Source organism: Oreochromis niloticus, linkage group LG16 (assembly GCF_001858045.2).
Source record: "Oreochromis niloticus isolate F11D_XX linkage group LG16, O_niloticus_UMD_NMBU, whole genome shotgun sequence".
NCBI classification, from domain to species: domain Eukaryota; kingdom Metazoa; phylum Chordata; class Actinopteri; order Cichliformes; family Cichlidae; genus Oreochromis; species Oreochromis niloticus.
Window position 1 is genome coordinate 10680480 of NC_031987.2, and position 22437 is coordinate 10702916.

General features: G+C 39.6%; 1 protein-coding gene across 4 annotated transcripts; it reads left to right on the forward strand.

Annotated features, from left to right (window-relative positions):
• agpat3 (1-acylglycerol-3-phosphate O-acyltransferase 3) lies at window positions 1-20452 on the forward strand. 4 transcript variants are annotated; one of them, XM_003445320.5, is made up of 10 exons: window positions 1-293; window positions 12119-12176; window positions 12352-12580; window positions 13236-13405; window positions 13515-13676; window positions 15145-15298; window positions 15393-15495; window positions 16600-16675; window positions 17342-17540; window positions 17840-20452. In XM_003445320.5, exons 3-10 carry the CDS (start codon window positions 12403-12405, stop codon window positions 17929-17931), a joined length of 1134 nt encoding a protein of 377 aa, XP_003445368.1. In that variant the 5' UTR covers window positions 1-293; window positions 12119-12176; window positions 12352-12402; the 3' UTR covers window positions 17932-20452. The 4 variants fall into 4 exon arrangements, with proteins under 4 accessions (XP_003445368.1, XP_013126894.1, XP_019208597.1 ...); XM_013271440.3 differs by lacking the exon at window positions 1-293 and adding an exon at window positions 786-881; XM_019353052.2 differs by lacking the exon at window positions 1-293 and adding an exon at window positions 1036-1131.
• Window positions 20453-22437: the final 1985 nt, after the last annotated feature.

A 22437-nucleotide genomic window follows, 5' to 3' on the forward strand; every position in this document is an offset into this window, starting at 1 on the left:
ACGTCTGTGCATGTTTTTGTGTATTTTTGTGCATCTCTGTGAAAATGAATGAGGGGCTGGACCGGATGTAGGACAGGCCACCTTCAGATGGGTTTGGAGGAAATGTGGGGCTTTAACCGACAAACAATAGAGCTCCTGCAAATCCTATTGCCTCAAGTCACTTTTATTGCGTCTCTGGAAACGGACGGAGTAGGTCAGCGTTTGTTGACAGGCTCATTTTACGCCCCCAGAAGGCCGGAAAGCAGCGTAAAAGTGTAACTAAACCCACCGAGTCCCCAGCGAATAATCTTCAGGTAAGGCTGACACTGGCTGCTAACGGGAACTGGCTAACTAGCTGGCTAAGATAATAACGGGTACCTATTAACAAAGGATGGGGGGTATATGGGGGAAAAGTTGGCAGTGATTAGCAGCTAAAGAGTCAATCTAACAGACGCCACCCTGTCGCCTGAAAACATTTTTTAGCCTCGCTGTGGATGTTGCTTATATAGCATGCTAGCTTGTACCGTTAGCACCTGTCTTTCCTGTGCTGCTCGGCTCATTTATTCGAACCAGTGTTCACACATTTACTATCTCTACTGGCAGTAGCTGAGACAGATGGGGTGGCTTTTTTCTTTAATGTCTTCTTCTGAGGGAAGTGTGTGTGTGTGTGTGTGTGTGTGTGTGTGCGCCTGCAACTTTGACTTCACAGAGCAGCTAGCTTAACGGCCGCAGCCGAGCCATGTGTGACAAAAGATAAACCGTGTCAGCGGTGGGATTGAAGGGACCTGCTGGCTAGTTGGTCTCTGAGCATTTATCAGCCCAGCCATGCCGCATTTGGTGCATAGAGTCATCTTCAGCATTTGCATTCAGATACAGTAGGGCTGCAAAATTTGGACACTAAGGTATGATATGCTAGAATTCATGGTAAACTATGACTGGGTTCATTTTTCGTAGTTAACTGTTGCAGTACAGCACCCCCGCTCTGTCACGCTTTACGTCGTATGCGCCAGCTGGCTCCGAGTTGACCTGCGTACAGATCTCGTACGACTCTTGAGGTTACTAAAGTTCATTGAAGTCTGCGGCTCTTTTAACCCGTGCTAACTTTATTCTTGAACATCACTTTTAACCAGCTGGACGAGCAGTGCGTGACAGGCAAGTAACTCCCAGCATTTTTATACCAGAACGGGGATTTTTTTTTTTTTTAACCAGTGTTGAAAATGTGACTGTTGTTGCTTGGTGCAAGAGACAGCTTGGTCTCATACTAAGAGTAAAACCAGAAGGGCAAAAAGGAAGTCCGTTAATAAAGCTTCACTTTTTTATATTGAATATTGAATGGTAAAGTGTGCACACACTGCTTCACACTGCCATATAGGGCCACTTGTTGGTTTTTATGCATGCCTTTAATTGACCTTGAGAGGAGGATATGTAGACTGGATCACTGCTGCTATTCATTTTTTAGTAATTTTACAAGATCAATGAATCCTATATAAGTCTTGAGCTGCCATTTATGTTTTTAAAGAGCAATAGTGCTCCAGGTCTTTCAGTTTTTCTTTGGACATTGACTGCTTTTTTCCCCCCACTCATTTTCAGTCCAGTCCTTGTACCTGATGATTTTCAGAGGAATGCTATTTTTTGTTTTTGCTTTATAAGTACCTTGACACTGACACAAATCATTTATGAATTAAAAAAAGAAGAAGAAAAAAAAGGAACCTAAGCCTGGGGAAGAACCAGTGTTGTTTATTGTACTAAGTTGTTTTGTATAACAATTTTAAGTAGTATCTTTAGGCACTTTGTTACTAGAACAAGTTGCACTTGTTTAGTTGATTCTACAAAAACGTCAAAAATAATTGTTTGACAGGCTTACATGGACCTAGAATTTTCACACCAACAAGTTGATTCCAAAACGGCTATTAGCTGAAAACATTCATAAAGAAGTTTACAGAAGATGTGTCAGGATAAAAAAAAAAAATAGAAGACAGCAGATGAATAGGTCTGAAGGTCATGTCCTTAAAAAAAACAAAAGACAAAAAAAAAAACAGGAAAGGTCTCTTACAAAGGACACGAGTTGAGCCATTTACTGTTCATTGAAGCTTTATCTGAAATGGTCTTAGGGGAAGGGTGTCGTCAATATGTAAAGAGGAGTCAATGAGAGAGATGCAACAATAAGTGTCTGTAGACATGTGTAAAACACGGTGGAAGATGTCGTGGTTTAGGGCTCCATGTCAGCCAGTTGTGTTGGAAATCGTGCCAAAATAGATGGCGTTATGAATGCAGAAAAGTCCCATCAGGTCTTTGATCCACCATGCAGTATCACATGGAAAGCATCTGATAATCCACAGTGTAATTTATCAGCATGACCAATGATCCCCAACACGCTGACAATGCAGTAAAAGTGTATCTTCTACAAGCACCAGTGTCATGCTATAGAAATTTTTTCAAAAAGAATCATTAGTTCTGCACTAAAATGTAATGAGTTTCTTCCTTTTTAATGGAGGCAGTGTTGCTTTTTGTTTAGATGGTGCAGGAGGTGAATGCCAGACTCAATTTGATTTCATTGGGGGGAAAGGTGGATTTTAAAAAAGGGTAAAAACACTAGTTCCTAGGATTTAAGACAATGGTACAAAGAAACAAAAGGGAGAAATCCATGAATCCTACCAAAGATAACGACAGTAAGTCAATAAAAGAAGGCTGGGGTAGCTAGGTAAAATATAGCTCTGCCCACTGCTACAGTCAATGCTCAAAAAAACCAGCACGATATCTCCACATCAGAGCCGTTGGACATCACATCGGACTTTGTGCTAGGGAGCTGGCAGGTTAATATCCAAAATGGCTGCATCCGGCACATTTACCTGTTAAGTGTATTCTCACTAAAGTTAAAAATAAAATCAGCCTTTTCATAGTTTAAACAGAGTGGGATATACAATAAAATAGTGCTACACTGGTGGACATACTGAAGTATCTACCTAAAGGCATCGTTGACGTATGTATGCAATTAATAATTGAACCAGCTGTTGGACCAAAGTGCCGTGACTTGCTCGTTTACAAGTCGTAACCTATTGATCTCCTTTATCTAGTAATCAAGCATAGTATTGTCCTATCGGACTTTGAGACATGTGTTAAGACTTTATCTAAGCAGTGTCATCAGGGTGAACAATGCCAAACTTTTGTAGAATTCATTACCTGCATTCAGATTCAGCCTAGTGCATTCATACTCAAACTGTCTAAGAATTTCACATAACTCCCCCTGCTCTTACTAGTTGACCCTCTTTTTGTTAACCTTTGTAGTCTTATACAGAACAGTAAGGGGAGTAGCAGCATAATATTCCCACCTTTAAATGGTCTTTTGTTGAAGGACCTAATGTTTAAATGATCCAAGGCTCTTTACATCAGCCAGCTTTTCATCTAACCTCAGTGATAAACCCTTATCTAGAAGCTTTGCATAAAATATTTGACTAGATTTCCATAAAGCTTGCTGTGATTATTGTAATACTGACACCATGCAAAGGTGAGATTGCTTTATTTTCATAGTTTTAAATGGTCCCACATGGCTACACAGCCAATACACATTAGTAGGATGAGAGTTTTTTTTTTATTTATTTTTTTCACACATAAACAAACCAGTATAAATATGCTAATATGATAATGAGCTCAGTTGGCAGGTTCACATTTGGAGCCACATTTTTGGCAAATACAGCAGGTTGAGTTCACCTTTAAATCTTCCTTGCTGTATTATTATTATTTTTATCATTATTCCAGCATATGCTCTTTCCTGTGCGTGCATGCTCATAATCAAAGAAACTAAATGCGCTTTAAGTGTTCTTTTCGCTGCCAAGAATTACATTTGTCTCTGGTGTAGTAAGTGTTGTGGCTTTAAAACACACTCAGTAGTGCTGTGCAGGGATTGAGAGCTCTTCATGCTTTGAAATATGAATGACCTTCATTGTCCAGCTATCACCATGTATTTTTATCTCCGTTGGTATTTGGCTTTAACACCCGGTGGTAAGACCCTAGAACTGTACTGTAATGTCAACCTACTCGCTTCAGCTATCACTTGACAGTTTATTTATGCCTCTGTCTGCTAGTTTGTCAGGACCACATTAACATTAACTGTGTGCAAGGATCCAAAGCCTTTTGGTAACTTGCCCGCTAGCCCTGTGTGCTATCTTTGTGTGGGTGAGTAATGGAGATCTGTAGTAAATCCTTTCCTTACCCAAGGTACTGTCAAAGAAAGAAGATGCTGGCATCGCATATAATATCTCTATATTCAGGTTAGAGTTGAATATGAAATTAATGGGCAACCAGCTTTGGCAGGTGGGCAGACTTGCCATTGTGTAGACAGAATTGACTAAATGTTTTATTTTATATGAGTGCAGTTTAGAGGTTTTTCATGCTAAGTCTCAGAAAGAAGGATTGTCCATGATATTATTATTTTCGTATGACTTGTGATCAACAGGTTTTTACTAAGCATGTTGCAATATTAACTGCATCCATCTTTGAAAACTGTCTGTTGTTACTACCACCTTATTACTGTTGACCGATTCGAGCCTGAGATTGGTTGTTACAGCAGTAACTTATTGCTGACGTTTCACTGTTTGAAACAACATAAGCAATAGGTGATTATGTGCATTTTTTTTGGATGGACCTGTAACCTCAGGGCATGCCAATAATCTGAATTCTGATTCAGGCTTTGTGGTCATTTGTTAGAGATCCCATCAAAGAATTTTGTGCTTCCATCAAAGAATACCCACTAGGGCTGTAATAAATATACTTAACTAGTTGACTAGTTTTATTAAGTGGAATTTCAGTTATTCAAGCTGAAATATATATTGATTTGTTTAACAAAATGACCAAAAAATACCAGAAAATTCATAGATGTCTGTTAAGTAAGGTAACTCGGGCTCATTGGCAAATTGTGGTAACACATATAGTTATCCTCTGAAGGGTCCATCTTTAGCCAGTAAAAAACCTTGCTTGCACCAATAAGAAAACATGACTAGATATCACATGAAGAGTTTTTTCAAGGATATTGCTGATCATTTCTTTGAACCCATCACTTTCATGATGCAAGATGTTACTAACAGGCAGCTTATGGCAAGGTGAATCACAATACAATAAATTATGATTGGTTACTTTAGCGTAACAGATGCTATTCTCTTTACTTCACTATGGTTGGGCAGAGACTGGGCCTTCTCTTTGTTAATGTTAATTGAATGTGACATATCCAGGGTGCCCATAGCCTGCTAATCAGCACTAATCTGATCCACAGGATTAGAGGATGGGAATGCTTGTAAGACACTGCAAACAGTATGTGTGACTCCTTCCTTTCTGAAGTGAGCTATCTGTCTTTCTAGACTTCCTTCTAGCATTGTTTAGCCGAATCTGATAACAATTCATTGAGGTGTTTACTTTATGCTGATTTAAATGAAGATTTATGCTTTTTAATAACTCTTGAGTTCATGGGCGAGTTCATTGGTCCTTGGTAAACTCTTGTGCTGATTAGGCAGTTCCTCCAACAGGTTCTTGGGATCTGACTGTGTTCTCGCTGTCATCATCATAATCTCCCTCTTCCCTTCTGTGGGATTATTATGGCGACAAAGCAGGGCAGCTTGTGACTATCCTCTGCTATCTGCAGGCCTTTTCTTTGTTTTGTTTTTAGTATATATTTTTTCTGGCTGTGAACTGGTGGAATACCAGAAGCCAAAATGCTGAACCAGAGTGCAGTCATGATCTTCACTGGGATTTGTGGGGCGATGGTGTTCATGGCAATGGCCTACTATCTCTACTGGTAAGTTAAATGTGAGACAAGTGTTGTGTCCTGTTTCCCCAGCATATTAAGATGTTAATATGCTACAATGGTACAACTTAATATGCATCCTACCATTTTTAGGTATATTTTGGTGACCGCCAAAAAGGTTTTGGCCTTCCACCAAAGGAATATTGTTAGCAAATGTGGGGCTTTTTTTCCTCAACCTTAAAATGTTTATCAGATAGCCAAAAAATAACAGGCAGTGCACAGACTTCTGTCAGGTCAGATCAGTTGTGGTTACTTCACCCACCAAAGGCAAATATAGTGCCAGGAAAAACCCAGGTGTTTGCTAGAGACTAGTAGCTGTTGAAGTCCAGCCTAGGCATCATTCGGCTGTTCCCTGCTGTAAGTGGAGCACAGACGTTTGAAAGCCAAAGTAAGTTTTTATAATTAAAATGCTTTGATAGAGGAGCAGTTCCTGCCAAGATGTGGTTGAACTTTTCCATAATTTAACTAGTGTCTCTAAATGTACTTTTCTCATTTTAAAGACTTCTAGCAAGCAGCTGGTATTTGTTGGTATAGAAGTTATATTCAGGTGATGCAGAGCAGCAGCAGCTGTCCAGCCTTAAGCAGCTTTAACACAGTCAGCAGTACTAATCTTTCCTCCAGGTTGTGTGGGCTTACAGGTGGGTCCATCACCCTCAGGGAGCTGGACATCCACCAGCTGTTTTTCCTGTGTTTTTCTGGATGTCTTGTATGACACCAAGTTCAATTTCCAGAGTATTTCTATGTTAGTATGTTTGGTTTTTGCACAAAAAAGTTTTGTTTGACTTAAATCTATGTTGGTGTTTTAAGCTCAGTATTGTTGAGATTCTCATCCTATTGAGGGAAAGGGTGAATGTGAGCATTAAAGCAGTAGTCTTAACACTGAACTACTTACCCAAATAGCTGACATCGAATGCTGATCCAATCAGGCACTTGGCCGGTTCACCTGACAGAATGAGTTGCCTTGCCATGGTTTTATTGCAGTACCAATACATTACAGTAGCCAACAGAAAAAAGTCCAAATGGAGTGAACATATATGTTGTAGAGGACTCATAGTCATCCTGTCTGTAATGCCTGATTTAGACTTCAGGCCTTTATAGAACCTACAATGTAACCTATGTGGCTGATGTTAATTACCTTGCGGCAGTGTCCTGGTGTTTTATATCCAGTGCTAGCTATGATAGATAAATAAAGTGCTGTGACTTTCTCTTTTTCAAATGTATTTGTCTCAAATGTTTCCACTTCTTTGTACATTGTTTCACATCCATTCTAGTACTTTTAGAAATCTCCCTCCAAGAATCATGCTGACCTTTGTGAGGTCTTATATTGATGCTATGATTATTATACTGTATATAGAGACATTTTCACTGATGAATGTAAATCTGCAGTGGAAAAATAGCTAGAAATGTACAGAATGAATTGGTGGTTCCGCTCACAATAGTGAGCTGTGTTGATCTAACTTGTAGTTACATTTCCAGTGAGGTGCATGTCATCTGTAGATTTCTGCAGATTTCTCACTGAATACAGTGTTCCCAGAGAACATGTAATACAGAGAACACTGTATGATCATGGTGTTGTTTGAAAAAGAAATTTCACTGCACAAAGGTGTTTGAAAAAAATGTAGAAAATGTGTCAACAGTAAATGTCTTGTTTACTGGCATGTTTCGAGTGATCTCCTTTATAACATAACATATTTGTAGAAGCGAAGTAAGATATTTTTTTTTTTTTTTTTTTTTTAGTGATGATGAACAGTTAAAAGTTTCCCTTATACCATCTTTGAACATTTAACTGGCACAAAATTAAAATAACACAATAGAAAAACACTTAGTGGCTACCAATGTTTAACCAATATATTGGCTCCATAAAAATGTTAAATAAAAACTGTATGCAAGTGAATTCTCAAGTAAATGTGTAAATTATACAGTTTCACACGTTTAGCTTTAAAAAGATCTGCTCATGAGAAAAAGGTAGGGAGTTTACTTTTATTTTTTTCTTTCTTTGGCCAGTTAATTCTTAAATGTGCTGTGTGCCTTTTGATTGCTGGTGTGTAAAATTGAGTTTGTCCTGTGAATCATGGCCGAGAGTTGCAGTTAGAGCAGGGCGATATGGCTAAAAATATTTATCATGATATACATTTGAAAATTTGCGATAACAATATAACTGACGATATAATTGATGCGAGACAAAATACAACTCCACAACTTTACTAGCGCAAAAAAACCCCATTCATTTATTTTCACTTAAACAAGCAGCTGTTTTTTTTATATGCATTAAAGCTATATAAAAATTTAACAGTGCAAATGCAAATTCCTTGCTGAAAGTTTAACCAAAAGGCATTTCCTGTAGAAATGGGCTGACATATCCTGAGCATAACCATGTATAATATCCACTGAAGTTAAAAAGAGGTGCTTTGCAACATTAAACTGCAGCGTGCCAAATAAAAAAGCCAAATATGTATTTTTCGGACCATAAGGTGCACAGGATTATAAGGCACATTAAGCGAAACAAAGCAGTCAGATAAATCAAACTTTATTCAACTCATTCTTCTTGCTTCCTCCACTTCTGTACCATTGATTCATTAATGCTGTATTCTATCACAGCTGCTCTATTCCCGTGTTGTTGCAGTATATTAATGACTAACCTCGTATTGTGGATGGATTATCAAAGTTGTTCTCCTGACTGAAGTTTGGTCCGTTTACAGCATCCTGCCATGCGATTGCATTTGTCCCTAACCACCAGGAACCCTCGCGTTAACTTTTATCGAGTGGAAAAAAGTTAGCGTTCATCCTCCAGCTTCACTGTTTATGTTATGCTAACATAGCTGTGTCGCTAGCGATCACATAGCACATCATTATATATCAGCTAGCCCAACTTCAGTAACCCTACAAACGTCACTGCTGTTTAGTTTCCTGTCTTCATTTATGTTGGAAGTGATAGAAGAGCTGTAAGTTTGAACTTTTTCAGAAATCTCTCAGTCAGAACATGCTATATCATGCTTAGCTCGCTAGTTTTGCTAGTTACCTAACTTCCGCTAGCTTCCTGCTAACTTCTAACTCCGTTAAATGTAATAAATTCTGTTTTCATGGATACCAGGATGTTAAACACCTGGTAAAGCAGCAATGCTTTTCGTTTTATTAAAGATGAAAGAATTTAGACAGTTTTTAACTCTCAGTGATGCTGTGTGTTTGACTTTGGGACCTTAAGCGGACGGAGTTTAGGACCCAGGTTACTCCCAGATTTACGAGCACCTTAGTCCGACAAATACGGCAATAACGACGGCCCGCTTGCATGTTCTACAAAAAAAATGTGCTTTGTTGTGTATCTGATGGACAAACACCAAACCAGTTCCACATCACTGAAGTTGCACCATTTTTACAAACCAATTCTGGTTCATCCGTTTCACTCAACAATCGGCCGTGTGCGTATGAAAACAAAGGCACTGCGCATGCGCGTTTTACCCATATTCTATCGCGATATTTCATTTTCTTATCGTTGCCTAACATTGTACCAGTATTACCGTGAACGGTATAATATGGCCCAGCCCTAGTTGCAGTTGAGTGAAAGTTTTTTGGTGACTCAGTTTGATTCCAGTGCTGCATGGGGAACATCTGCTGTGTGTGGAGTAAAACTGGGACAAAGTTCACAATGTGTGTAGAAGTAACTCGCCTGAGCTAAAACGCAGACACACACTCATAGTCGCTGCAGGTTGCCAACACAAATTAAGGTTGGGGAACTTCTCCATCGGCAGCTTGTGGCCAAACATTACAATCAGCTGCTATCAGTGTGCAAAGTTAAATCTTCCAAGAAAAGGTTAAGGCGTTTAGCTGTAAAAATATTAACAAAAGTCGTACTGATTTGGCTTGTAAACCTAGTTTTTTAGTTTGTGTTTTTTTTTTTAACATGGACTCACTATTTTCACATAAAAAAAACACTGTGCTTTAATTTGTTCAATTATAAAATTATCAGGTAGAAGTTAAAACGGAGACATAAAGAATAATCGTATAAAAAAATCCTCTTTCGTGCTTCTAATTTGACTGACACTCACAGGCAAGGTATAAACTTAAAGCTTGAATTGCAGTTTATCAGTAAGCCTATTATAGACTACTTGTGTAGTTGCTATTAATGCTTCGTGGTGACTTATTCTGGACTTCCTCATTAACTACAGTGTTTCTCAACCCATCTCAGCCATAAGACAAATGTGCAGTATTTAACTTCACCCTCCCTCTCATGCTGTATGCATGACCAAAGGTCACTTCTGTAACATAATGCAAAGTTAGCAGTGCATGCTTGGAAAAACTGTCAAAGCATTCAGGTGGTATCAGGACAGTGTTTCAACAGTTTAGCGTGATTTCATGTCCAGAGATTTGTAAGCACGTTTATTTTGATGGTCTGACGGGACTGAACCAAACTTCTGCAGGTGTGCATTTAAGATTTCATTTTCTTTACACCCAGACTGTTAAATTTATATATATGGTTGCAGTGTGTGAGAGAGTGAGTGCAACAGATAAGACTTGTTGCCTACACACTGTAATCTAGGTTTGTGTCCGCAATACGGTTGTGTGAAAAAGTGGTTGGATTGCTGTTCACTGTGACGGTCATTGAAGAAGTCTGTTGCAGTCTTGGAAGGGGGTTAATGCAGTAGATTGGGTTACTTCATAATTTTGCCTCTTTTATTACAGTTGATAATTTGTTGTAATTGATGAAGTACTCAATTTAGAATATAGTTTGTTAGCCCTCTTAACTGATTCACATGTTGTCTTCAGTCTACGTTATTTGTGAAGGATCGGTACTGGTTACACATGCTGTGTGTATTTAACGGGAACAAGAAACAAGTCGTTTTGGATAACATGTTGAAGACTGTGGTTGAAGACTGTTGTGTCATTTGGACGCTCACCAAGCACACAGTGTTTGCTTGTCCCTTGTTCAGCATGCAGGCAGACAGTACACAGCTTCCCTTTTTGCTTGTTTTCTGACACAGTTATGTTAGTTTGTGCAACTGAATACTCATGTGGATGTTGCTGGCACAAATAGTTATGTTTGTGAAAAAAAAACAACTTTAGTTTTCATAATGAGAAGAGTTTTACTTTTACTTCTGCTGAATTAATTCCTTCAAGTTCACTAGTTGATTCCTGATTAACTTCAGTTATACACTGGAATTATTTATTCAATTGTTTTCCATTGTATCTTTAGAAAGTTGTGTTAGTTTTATTTAGTTTTATATGTTTACATTTAATTTAACTTGCTTTATATGAGGTAGCACTGGAGGTAGAGGATTGCAAGGTCGGTTGTTTGATCCCTGCTCCAGTCTGCATGCCAAATATCCTTGTGCAAGATACTAACCCTAAGTTGTTCTCAGAGTGTGACTGTGTGAATGCTAGAAAGCACAAAAGTGCTTGTGTGACTAGGTGAATGAGGCAAGTTGTGTAAAGCGCTTTAAGTGCTCAGAGTAGAAAAGCGCTATGTAAGACAACAACATCTGGTAGCACACAGATTAATGTATTTACATCTTGTGTGAATAATACTGAGTTCAATTCATTTTCATCAACTGGTTATGTGTATTCATAAAGACTTGCATTCACAGTAGCAGCTCAGAGCTAACTATCATGCCCTGACCTTGGGGCAATCAGATGTTCCCACTTCATCTACTGGAGGAAAAGGGAGAAGCTACAAGTAACTCACAAGCCCAGACAGGACTCAGTAACCCGGGCCTCTGTCTGGGCTCTTGGCTCGTAAACTTAAATGATGTTCAAGGTTGATGATGTTTTCAAAATGCTAACTACTTTATCATTTTTATTTGATTCTCCATAGAAGAAGATATTTGAAGCTGTCAGTTCAGTTATATTTGTTTAGAACATTTTTTTTAAGATGTTCTCTGTTGAAATATTTGTTTTGCATTTAAGCTTCCGGTCTAAAATTTTGAAATTTGAGGGCTACACAAATAAAATCAGGACGACGATGATGATGATGATATCAGGTCATCTCTGACATCAGTTATGTGTGAATAGTGACACATTGCTTTGCAAGACTTGTCCTAAAGTGTTTCGCATGCGTATTTGCATACTGTACAAGCTCTGTGATACATACAACATCCGCGTAGATGCAGTTTTTGAAGCTACACCCAATGTTGAAACTTGTCTGTAAATACCCAGTTTGGTCAGCCAGGTTTCATAGCCTTCCCCTTTTGATATGCCTTTCACCCACACTGAAGAACTTATGTTATTAGCTAATATAATTCACCCTGTTTGAAACGGGCACTATACATTTATTAAAGTCTGCTGTAATGGCTCTGCAGTCTAGCCTGACTCCCATCACTGTTGCCTGAGCCTCTCCTCTGCTGTTGTTCACAGGTCTGTGGTGCTGGCAGAAGGGCCGTGTAAACGGGGCTTGTAAAAGGACTCCACCGTGGTAAGAGTCACTATTGCCCTTTTGAACATCTTAAAGCATGTTTGCCTGAGGATCACCTGACACAAACACCTGATATCCTTGTGTTTACACTGATCTGTTCCTTATTTAGTACCCTGCATGTCTTTTTTTCTTTTGCAATCGCTGTGCTCACCTTCTTTTTCTTCTCCCTCCTCAGGTTGATCGTAGTGTATAGAGGAGCCCACTCAGCCCTCCAGGCTCCTCAGCCATGGCTCTGCTGGCCTACCTGAAGAGCCTGTTCATCTTGCAGTTGCTGATGGGCTTTGTGTTTGTGGTGAGCGGCCTCATTATAAACTTCATTCAGCTGTGCACCTGCATCCTCTGGCCGATCAACAGGCAGCTCTATCGCAGAATCAACTGCCGGCTCTCCTACTCCCTCTGGAGCCGTGAGTATAGATGATTCTCGTGTGTTGCTGCAGGTTTATGTAGAAATGCAAATTTTCCTTTAAATATGTAAACAAGAAAGGTGTCAAGTGTTGATTCTGAAATTCACAGATTGCAAATAATTACAAATCTGGCAATAGTGGCACATACAATGAGCTGCGTTTGGGCCATCTGTTGGATATTATGCTGTGCCTACATAGAAAGGGTTTCAGCTGCATTTTCCACTTGAATTTTTGAAACACTTTCTGTGTAGAAGGGCTTTATATCCAGTCTCCTTTTAGCTAAATTAAATGAGTCCTAAGCAGCTACAGCCTCCACAATTTTCACCAGTTACTCATTAAAATTGTCTGTCAGCTGCTTACTAGAGTAAGCTTTTTGCTGCTAATGACTTCAGCTGCTTTTATTAACCCTATGACAGACATTAAATTTGCTCCAGAGTAATTATCTAAAATTACACAAATCCTAAACGCACAAAGATTTGCTGATAATTCTCTGCAGGGTTGGTAGAGACTGTTTTGAGGGATTAATATAAATATAATGTAACACAAATACTTCCATTTAGTACATTAATGTGTTGTTTACACTGAAGATGCTCTAAGTGATGAATTTTCTCCTCTAACTTTCTAATGTTCCTGCTGCGTCATTGTCACTGTGCAGAGCTGGTGATGCTGCTGGAGTGGTGGTCGGGCACAGAATGCACCCTATACACCGATCAGGCTACGGTGGACAAGTTTGGCAAGGAGCATGTCATCATCATCCTCAACCACAACTTTGAGATTGACTTTCTGTGTGGATGGACCATGTGTGAAAGATATGGCATTTTAGGGGTCAGTTGAGCACCAGACTTGTAATGATTAACATTTATCAACATTATTTGCTTTTGTCTTAAGTGTGAGAACTCCGAGTTGTATAAAAATGTCTTTCCTCCTTCTTTAGAGTTCGAAAGTGCTAGCCAAACATGAGCTCCTGAAGGTCCCTCTAATTGGCTGGACGTGGTACTTTCTAGAAATTGTTTTCTGCAAAAGAAAGTGGGAAGAGGACCGAAACACTGTCTTCAAAGGCCTAGACAGGCTCAAAGACTATCCTGAATATATGTGGGTAGGTACAGTCACACTGTTTGTGCGTCACCTGGACTGTGGTTTAGGTGTAAAAGTTCATCTTACAGACAACTACTTGTGTCTCAATTGCAACCCAGTTGCTCAATCATGATTGTGAAATATCCTCTTGGAGTTGCAGTGGATTGCTGCTGATTTCAAGATACATGGGAGTTGCAATTCTAACAGTTCAGACAAGGTGGTGTATTCATTTAAGTTAAACCAGTTGTAGCATCAACTATCACCTGCAAATTGAGTAATCACTGCACAGCCAAACTAAGATAAGATGGAACATACATAACAAAACACTTTTAGACTTTTAAAGAGAATGATCTATAATCTATCTGATGCTGTAGTTTCTGCCCTTTGCCCCAGTTTCTCTTTCTACTGAATTTATCTTGGCAGTGATACACAAATAGTTCTGAGTACAGCAGCGTTATTTGAAGTGCCTCAACATGAGTTTGTATGTTTGGTTTTTTTCTGTCAGACATCATGAACACAAGTATCCACTGTGCGTAAACAGACTGAATAGGCATTCATTATGCTTCAGGCCACAAAATGCCTCTTTTGTCTTTAAAATAAATAAATAAAAACGTGCACATCCATCATGTTTTACCTGGTGACAGCTTAGGCCTAGAGTAAAAAGCAGGATTTGGGTTTAGCAAGGAATTCCACGTTTTTTTTTTTTTTTTTTTTCTGTATTTCCAGGGTTTGGGTGGTTTTGGTAAATGCCGAAGGTCCTGCTTGTGCAGAGCCACTCTGTGGCTTCCCTAACGACCACGAATTAGCGATAAAGTTGAGGAAACAAATGCCTTCCTTGTTTCATCTTCAAATTACTTTTGTTGTTCGATATGCCTTTGTATAGCTACATAATACTTGATGTGAAATAAGATTTGCAAATCAGCCAAAAAGTATTAATTATCTTTGTTTTTCACTGGATCGTCACACTGTTTAACACCGTCAGGGTTGCAGCTGAAAGAAAATTGTCTTACACAATGTAGTAATTCCAGTCAGGTCTGCGCCTGCCTTCATTAAGGAGGAATGCTATTGACAAGTCTATAAACTTGTAAAGATCTAATGTTTTCAACTGCATCTACTGAAATACTGGCTGCAGTAACAAATCTGCACCTTCAAGATTATAGTTTGCTGTTAGCTATGATGTTTATCTTGTGCCAAAAACTGCACCTTTTTAATGGATAGATTCAGAAAACCCAGACTGACACAACAAGTTGATGGCACAAATGGGTATCCTGAGTTGACTGTATTTTAGCGTACTGTTAAATTGAGTTGACCTTGATTTGTACTTCAGCTAACAGAAGTAGGGTAGTGGATGGGTCAGGATAAAAGAGGTCACCTTAAGCTGGAGATTTTTTTTTTTCCCATTTTGTTTTTTTGTTAAACGTGTGTGTGTGTGTGTGTGTGTGTGTGTGTGTGTGTTTTTTAACACAACTCTTCCTCCTTTCTCTCTACAGTTTCTGCTGTACTGCGAGGGCACCCGCTTTACAGAGAAAAAGCACCAAATCAGTATGCAGGTTGCAGAGAGTAAAGGCCTGCCCAAGCTCAAATATCACCTATTACCCCGAACCAAAGGATTCACCACCACACTGCAGTGTCTTAAGGGCACAGGTGGCATTCACGCACAAGTCACACAAAAACAATATTCAGAGCATTTCTTTTATTTTGTATTTTGCTTACAGCCTGCTCTTCTTTCTCTCAACAGTAACTGCTGTGTATGATGTGACTCTGAATTTCAAAGACAACCAGACTCCCACCCTCCTGGGCATTGTCAATGGGAAGAAGTACAAAGCTGATATGTCTGTAAGGTAAGGACCACTGATGCCTGCTCTCTACTTTTGAACAATCGCTTTTTGTAATAAGGCACTGCACTCTCAGCTGTTTCTTCAAGTAAACTAGAATAAATGAGTTTTAAGCATTTTGGCCTCCTCCCAACTGCATTTTGTCCTGTAATAATCAAAGAGGCACCGAGACTGGCTAGGCTCCAGGACATTAGCTTTAATGGCCAGGGTGCTCCCCTGAGCTCGGCGCTTGTTATAGACACAGATTGGAGCACTAGTGTGATTTTACTTAAATAAAGCTGAAAGCAGGAGGGTGGAGGACACTTTGTTTTTAGTTTCAAGGTCTGTTGACTGAAGACGGGTAAAAATACTGGGTATTTTAGTGACCTGAAATCACTTAGTATGATAATGTTCATGTATCAGAGGGAATTGTGTTTGGGAAGAGGGAGGCACCTGGTGGCAAGAAGCTGCTACTACAGACCAAATGTCTTTGAGGTGTTTTTTTCTCTCTCTCTCTCCCTCTCGTTCGTGCGTGTGTGTGTGTGTGTGTGTGTGTGTGTGTGAGACTGCTCAGCAAATATGTTTAAGTTTTTGAATTAACCTGATAGGGTTGTTTAAAAAGTGCCTGAGTGCTGTTTATGTGGATTTATCTCAACAGTGATTATTTTGGTGCGGCTGGCTATGATTGTGGTTTGCTTTTTGTTGTGCTGAATGTGTAGTGGCCTTTAGACACACATTAGCTGCCTGTCATTCCATCAACCACAATCACGAGCAAATGAGCAAAATAATTAACAGGTGGAAAAGAAACAACTGGAAAACAAACACATTTTTTGTGCCATCAATAATCTAGTGTATCTTTCCAATGAAATCTGATGGACTGTAAAGGTCACAGCACTCTACATATTTTTGTCTCCTGCTTCTCTATTTCAGTTCAATTTAATACTTTTTGCTTTGTCCATTCCTCCGCAAAATGCTGCATAAATTAGCAAGGTCTTTTTTGAAGTGGCTGACTCTAGCTGCAGGATATCGTCTCATTCATTACTTTATTCATTATGTGCCTGTTTCCAAATATTGAGACACTGAAGGTAAACTGTATCTGCTTCCAATGGTTATTTGCTGTTTTACATCCAGGCGGTTTTCTGTGGAGGATATACCAGATGATGAGCAGGAGTGTGCCAACTGGCTACACAAACTGTACCAGGAGAAGGTAATCTGACATTAAAGACTCCTAAAATGCCAGATCACTGTTAATTTGGGTAGCAGCTTTGTTGTTTTGACGATATGGGGGGAAGGGGGTTAGTACCCAGTGTCATGGAAATTTTCCTTCCACTTCCCATTGTTGCTGAAAGAATTCACTGACAAGTTTTTTTTCTCTAATTTGATATCAAGTCCAATCTAATTTTTTCCACCCAAACGTTAACAACTCTTGAACTTGTTAACGTCATTAAGCTACAGGAGGTACACTCAGACACCATAACCTGTGGATACTGAGCAGGTGACAAATTAAAGGATAAACTAAAGTATCTTAATTAGGTGTTGGGTCATGAGAACTCGTCTCAGACTGTACTAAAGCGAGGTAAACTCCATCCTTCCAAGAGACATTACCTCAGTAGGCGTTTTGAAGATGGTGGTGAAAAACTGCTCTCTTACTTTGTATGTCAAAAACACAGGTGGTGACGACCCTTAGAACTATATACCATATCAACACACTGCTCTCACAACATGACTAGGGTCCATTTGTTTTTTATTTTCTCCTAGAATTTGTATCCTGATCTTTATTTTATTTTTAATCAGATGTCAAATTTATCAGCAGTTCCTGTCGTTTCAAATCACATTAAGCACAAAGGTAATCGCTATCTTTCCCAACTCCCAGGATGCTTTACAAGAAATGTACAATAAGGAAGGCAAGTTCCCGGGACCCACAATTATCCCACCGCGCAGGCCGTGGACGCTGCTCAACTTCCTGTTTTGGGCAACACTGCTGCTTTCACCACTCATCAATTTTGCCTGCGGAGTGGCCGTCAGTGGCTCCCCTCTCCTCATTATTGGCTTTATACTCTTCCTCATCGTAGGTAGGTCAAACCTTACCTTTTGAGACAGTTTGGCGCTCATGTCCTGTTAGTATTTTGCACTTTTCAAGGTTCTTTTTTGACATTAATTATACTTCCAAAAAGCGTAAAGTCTAAGTTCTTTAGCTCCTGTGGTTTTGGGTATTTGACTGTTTGAAGTTGGTCAGTCATGGATGTATAATTCAACCTGTCACCTGCCCAGAATGAAAACTGATGTAGCTTGTTTCATTTAAAGCTCTTGAGGTTTTTTTTCTGACCTGTTGTGTCCCCCCCCCCCCCCCTCTTCTTTGTTCTCTCTACAGCCTCTATAGCGATCCGCCGCCTCATAGGGGTCACTGAGGTGAAGAAAACAGGTTCCAGTTACGGCGACCAAGAGGCCAAGAAACAAAACTAAAGTGTCACTCCCTCCTGTGAATGGCCGTTTCTGTTGGCCACCCTGCGGTGTCTCACCCCAACCCAACTCCATTCTCCTCCTACTGTCGAGTCAGTTGGTAGGCTGGGGAGGAGTCCCAGCTGTGAAAACATTATAGAGGCCAGAGCTAACATTTCTAGTGGCACTAGGGTGAGGGAGTATAGAGGGTCTGGGGTCCAAGCTCTCTGGTGTATCACAGATTATAACGAGGGGGAGATGCAGCACTGTATTCCCCTGCATCTTTCTAAATCCAGTTAGCCACCACCTCCCCCCCCAATCCAGATCCCATTAAATCTCAGTAACACCCAACATTAAGCTTCTAACATGTCTGAGGTCACATGGACTACCACTTCCTACCTCCTTTTCCTGTCACAGTCATCAGCCAATGGGTAGTGGGTGACACGCTGTTTCTTTTTTGTCCACAGAACACGAGTCGATACATATTTCTAATCTTAACCTCCATCCCAGCGGAGGCGCATTTCCACAACAGCAGTGTGTAACATACAGGACGTCTCCCTCCCTTTTCTCACTGAGTGGGACTTGTAATGGGAATCGGTGCCTTGAGGCCCAGCCTGGTTTTCCTTAACAGGGTCAACTACACCCAAAATCATGTAGAATTTACCATTTTTAGCTGTATATAACCAGCCACATACTTATGGTTCTTATATGCCTTTGAGCACGGCTATACCAGTACAGTGAAGGCGAAAAGGCTTTTTTCCCCCTGTAATTTGTAATTATTTTGACACAAACAGTGCGATACAGTTCACCTTGACTGTACTGGGATAGCAACAGATGTGCGTGGGCGGAGAATCAAAATTCCACATCATTTTTAGTCCGTTTCCCTGTTTCATCTTAGTGCTGTGATCATGATGTTCTGATGATGCCCTTTTACATCCTGGTTTGGAAAGGCTGGTGTCAAACTTACATCAAGGGCTCTGAATGTGAAAACTGTCCTTATCAAGGATACCTACCATCTGTTACAGGTCTCATTTGTACCCCTCAGAACCCAAACCCACAGACACGTTTCAGTTTTTGTTTTCTGTCTTTTTACATTTACTATCTTGCATACATGTTCTCATTCATTTTCAATTGACTTCCTAAATGTGATGTTAATTGAACCAAACACTGGCGAAGTTCAGCATGCCACCCACGCCGATTATCAGTCATGACTCACCTGTCAGTGGAGCCAGAATCCAGGAAAAGGTCACCAACATGTAGCCACACATCTGAAAGCATATTGATTTGCTCTCCTGATATTTAGACTGTAGTATTGATATTTTAACCTTTGCCTTAAGTCAGGCTTGCTCAGGCAAGGGATTGCTTATCCGCCACCCCTTTAAAACAAGCACCAACATCTCACTTGCCTCTCCACCCTCTCTCCCTCCCTCCCATTACAGTGATGCATGGTGGAGCAGCATGCATTTGTTTGGTTTGATCCCCCAAACTGAGTAAACAACTTAAAATCCAGTTTTCGCCTCTGAAAGTTTTTTTTTTTTTTGGTTTGTTTGTTTTTTTTTAAAGGCATCCTGTGTACAGCAGTTAAAGACAGCTGCTTAAGCACATACAGTTTTGGATTTTAGCATCCCAAACGTGACTGCTTGTAGTTATATCTCAGATTATCTGTTGGCTGCTACAGTACAGTAAAGTACAGTTTTTGAGCCATGTTTCAAGGTCCAACATAAAAGCTAATGGTAGAAAAAGATGGGGAGGGGGTATTTTTATGTTGTGAGCTCTCCTTCCCTTCCCGTGCCACATGTAGTGTTTATCCTACCTTCGGTTTTGTTTGCTCTTTTATTTTTTATTTTTTCTCAGCAGCTAAATGTCCTATACCTACCTTTTTTTTTGTTTAGTTAACTACAGATTTCATGCAAGCCTTAATTAGTGCTGCTTATGTTTTTGTGTGAAAACATAGACGCTAACCGCTGTGGTAGTGAAGGACTGAAAGTTTTTTTTTAATTACATAAACATATGTACTAGTAGAGCTGGGAGGTTGGCATGGATGTAGTCAGATCTTGTGAGGAAACCTGTTTTTAATTAATCCACATTTTTACACAGAGATACTTTGAGATTACTTTAAATATTTGTAAAAGCTTTAGGATCCTCACTTGTCTCTTCTATTTTCCATCAAATCAAAACCAACAACCAGATAGAAATTCAGCCCATCAAATCCTCTTATTTAGTATGAATCAGATTCTAAAGCAGAAGACGCTGCTGAGAAGTGCAAACCAGTATTTGCAAAAACGTTTAACACTGGATGCTTTTTTTATTATTCAGTAAAGAAATATTACAAATGTCTTTTTTCCCTCCCCATTTTCTTAATTCCTAAATACCATCAAATGTGACGTTAAAATTTACAACACTTTAGATTAGCTGCACGATTATCTGAAATCTCAAAGATAATCCAGTTAGTGGAACCTCTCGCCTCAGCTTTTGTTTTCTACAGCTGTTTTTATGTTTTCTTCAATTTCAAACACTTGAGAATATTAAAGGATTTAATCACAAAGCAACTCCTACTCCTTTGACTTATTTGGATTTGTGTGAGTTTCTCTGTGCATGCAGCACTTCAGGTGAAAGGAACTCAGTTTTGACACCATAGATGACGGGAGGGGTCCACTAGAGTCCACACAGGGATCTGATTTAACCATTTCCTCCTTCCATCACTTCTCCATAAGAACTTTCACACAGGCATCCATCCACCGTAATTCATCATAACACATCCACAATTTTCATTTGACATGCAGTATTAAGTCACACAAGTGTGACATAATGTTAGGATTGTGTAAACTGAACATATGTATATAACACAAATGATGAATGTCATGCTCACCTTTAGATATTGTAGAGATGTATTTAGCTGCTCTTTAGACCTTTTGAATGACACATTAACAATCGGATGTCCAAGGTGTGACGGGATATCGAGTCTGTATAAATATGTACATAATGTAAATGATGACTGTGAGATGCTCAGCTTTAGAAAAGGTATAGATGCACCACAAGTTTAGCTTACTAAACTGTGAAGAAATTGCTACAGCAGATGAAGATTCAAACCCAGCTGTCCTGGGTGCAGTTTACAAAATTATCTGCAAAGGTCACACTAAACACTCTGGAGCTGTAAATGACATCAGTGATGCCTCACTTCTAATTAAACCACAGATGGAACGCTGTACTCACAGTGGATGCTTACAAAGCATTTTTCACAATTTGTAATTAATCATTGTTTCTTACTGTAGTCAGTTACTTTTTTGCATGATGTGCGATATTGCACAGTCACTGAATCGAGTTAATTCTGACTCAGGGACTCTTACAGACTGGCAATACAACAGCTGTGGCATTAACTCTGCATCTGAATAATTAATAAAAATGGGTTTCTGAGGAAGCAAAGCTGAAAGTGTCATTTTTGCTTTTGTTAAAAGTTGTCTTGTTTTAAAACATTTCAAAGACATCTCTGAGAGGGCAAGACTAATAAATTGTTTTTGCAATTTTACAAATCTGATAAAAAATATGTTTGACACCAGCAGCGACGTGAAGATGTGTGTTAACATGAATGACATGTTGTACTCTGTGCTGGTAGAGAACAAACAGTCTCCAGGAGCTTAGGATTGTCCTCTTGGGAAATGACTGAACACCATCCTTGACTGAAAGATGGTTGACACCAGCAGAGATGTGAAGATGTAACAAACTAGTCTTGATAACAGACTTGGTAAAGTGGTTGTGGTCAGCACCCCTGAAAGATGGATTCACTATTCTGTTCAAGACTCCAGGCCAGTAAATATGAACACAGCAGCCTGCGTGGCCATGTGCCCACCAGGACCTCATGGTTATACCGATCAGCTCGGACAGAGGTTGGGAATGGAAGTAGAGGGATCTCTGGAGCAGTTAAATGACACCCTGTGGAGGAACACAATACTGTAGTAATATTCACAAGATTTGAGTGGCTGAGAGGGATGTCTGTGGAGAGTTACATTGCAAAATATGAGTTTCTGAAAACCCTTTAGGACAAATGCATGTATAGATACCACCTTTTAGATACAAACATTTGGGGAGAAGACGATCACACTCAGGTCGAACAACCTTTGGGGAAGATTAATGAAAACAAAAGCAGCAGGAGTTGGTTATGACTAGAAATGATAAACTGATCATGATAACATAGACGCAAAGGGGGAAAAAAATGTTGTGGAGAGGGCGACTTTAAGGCAAATGAATGTGCAAATGGTCAAAAGAACCCTCAGATTTCTACTGGGTAAGAATCATTGAATGTACCTACCATTTTTTTAACCCAGACATTATAATTGAATTTTCCTCCACCCACAGGATGGACCAAAACAAAATGTGAAAATCATTCCAAATGTAGGAAAAAATGAAAAAATGAGAAGGATTTAAATTAGAACACCCCAAGTCACCAGCTGACAAGAGAATCATAATGAAATTAGTGTAAAGGAAATAATTTTCAATCATTAGCACTCTGCACTACACATTTCTACATTTGCA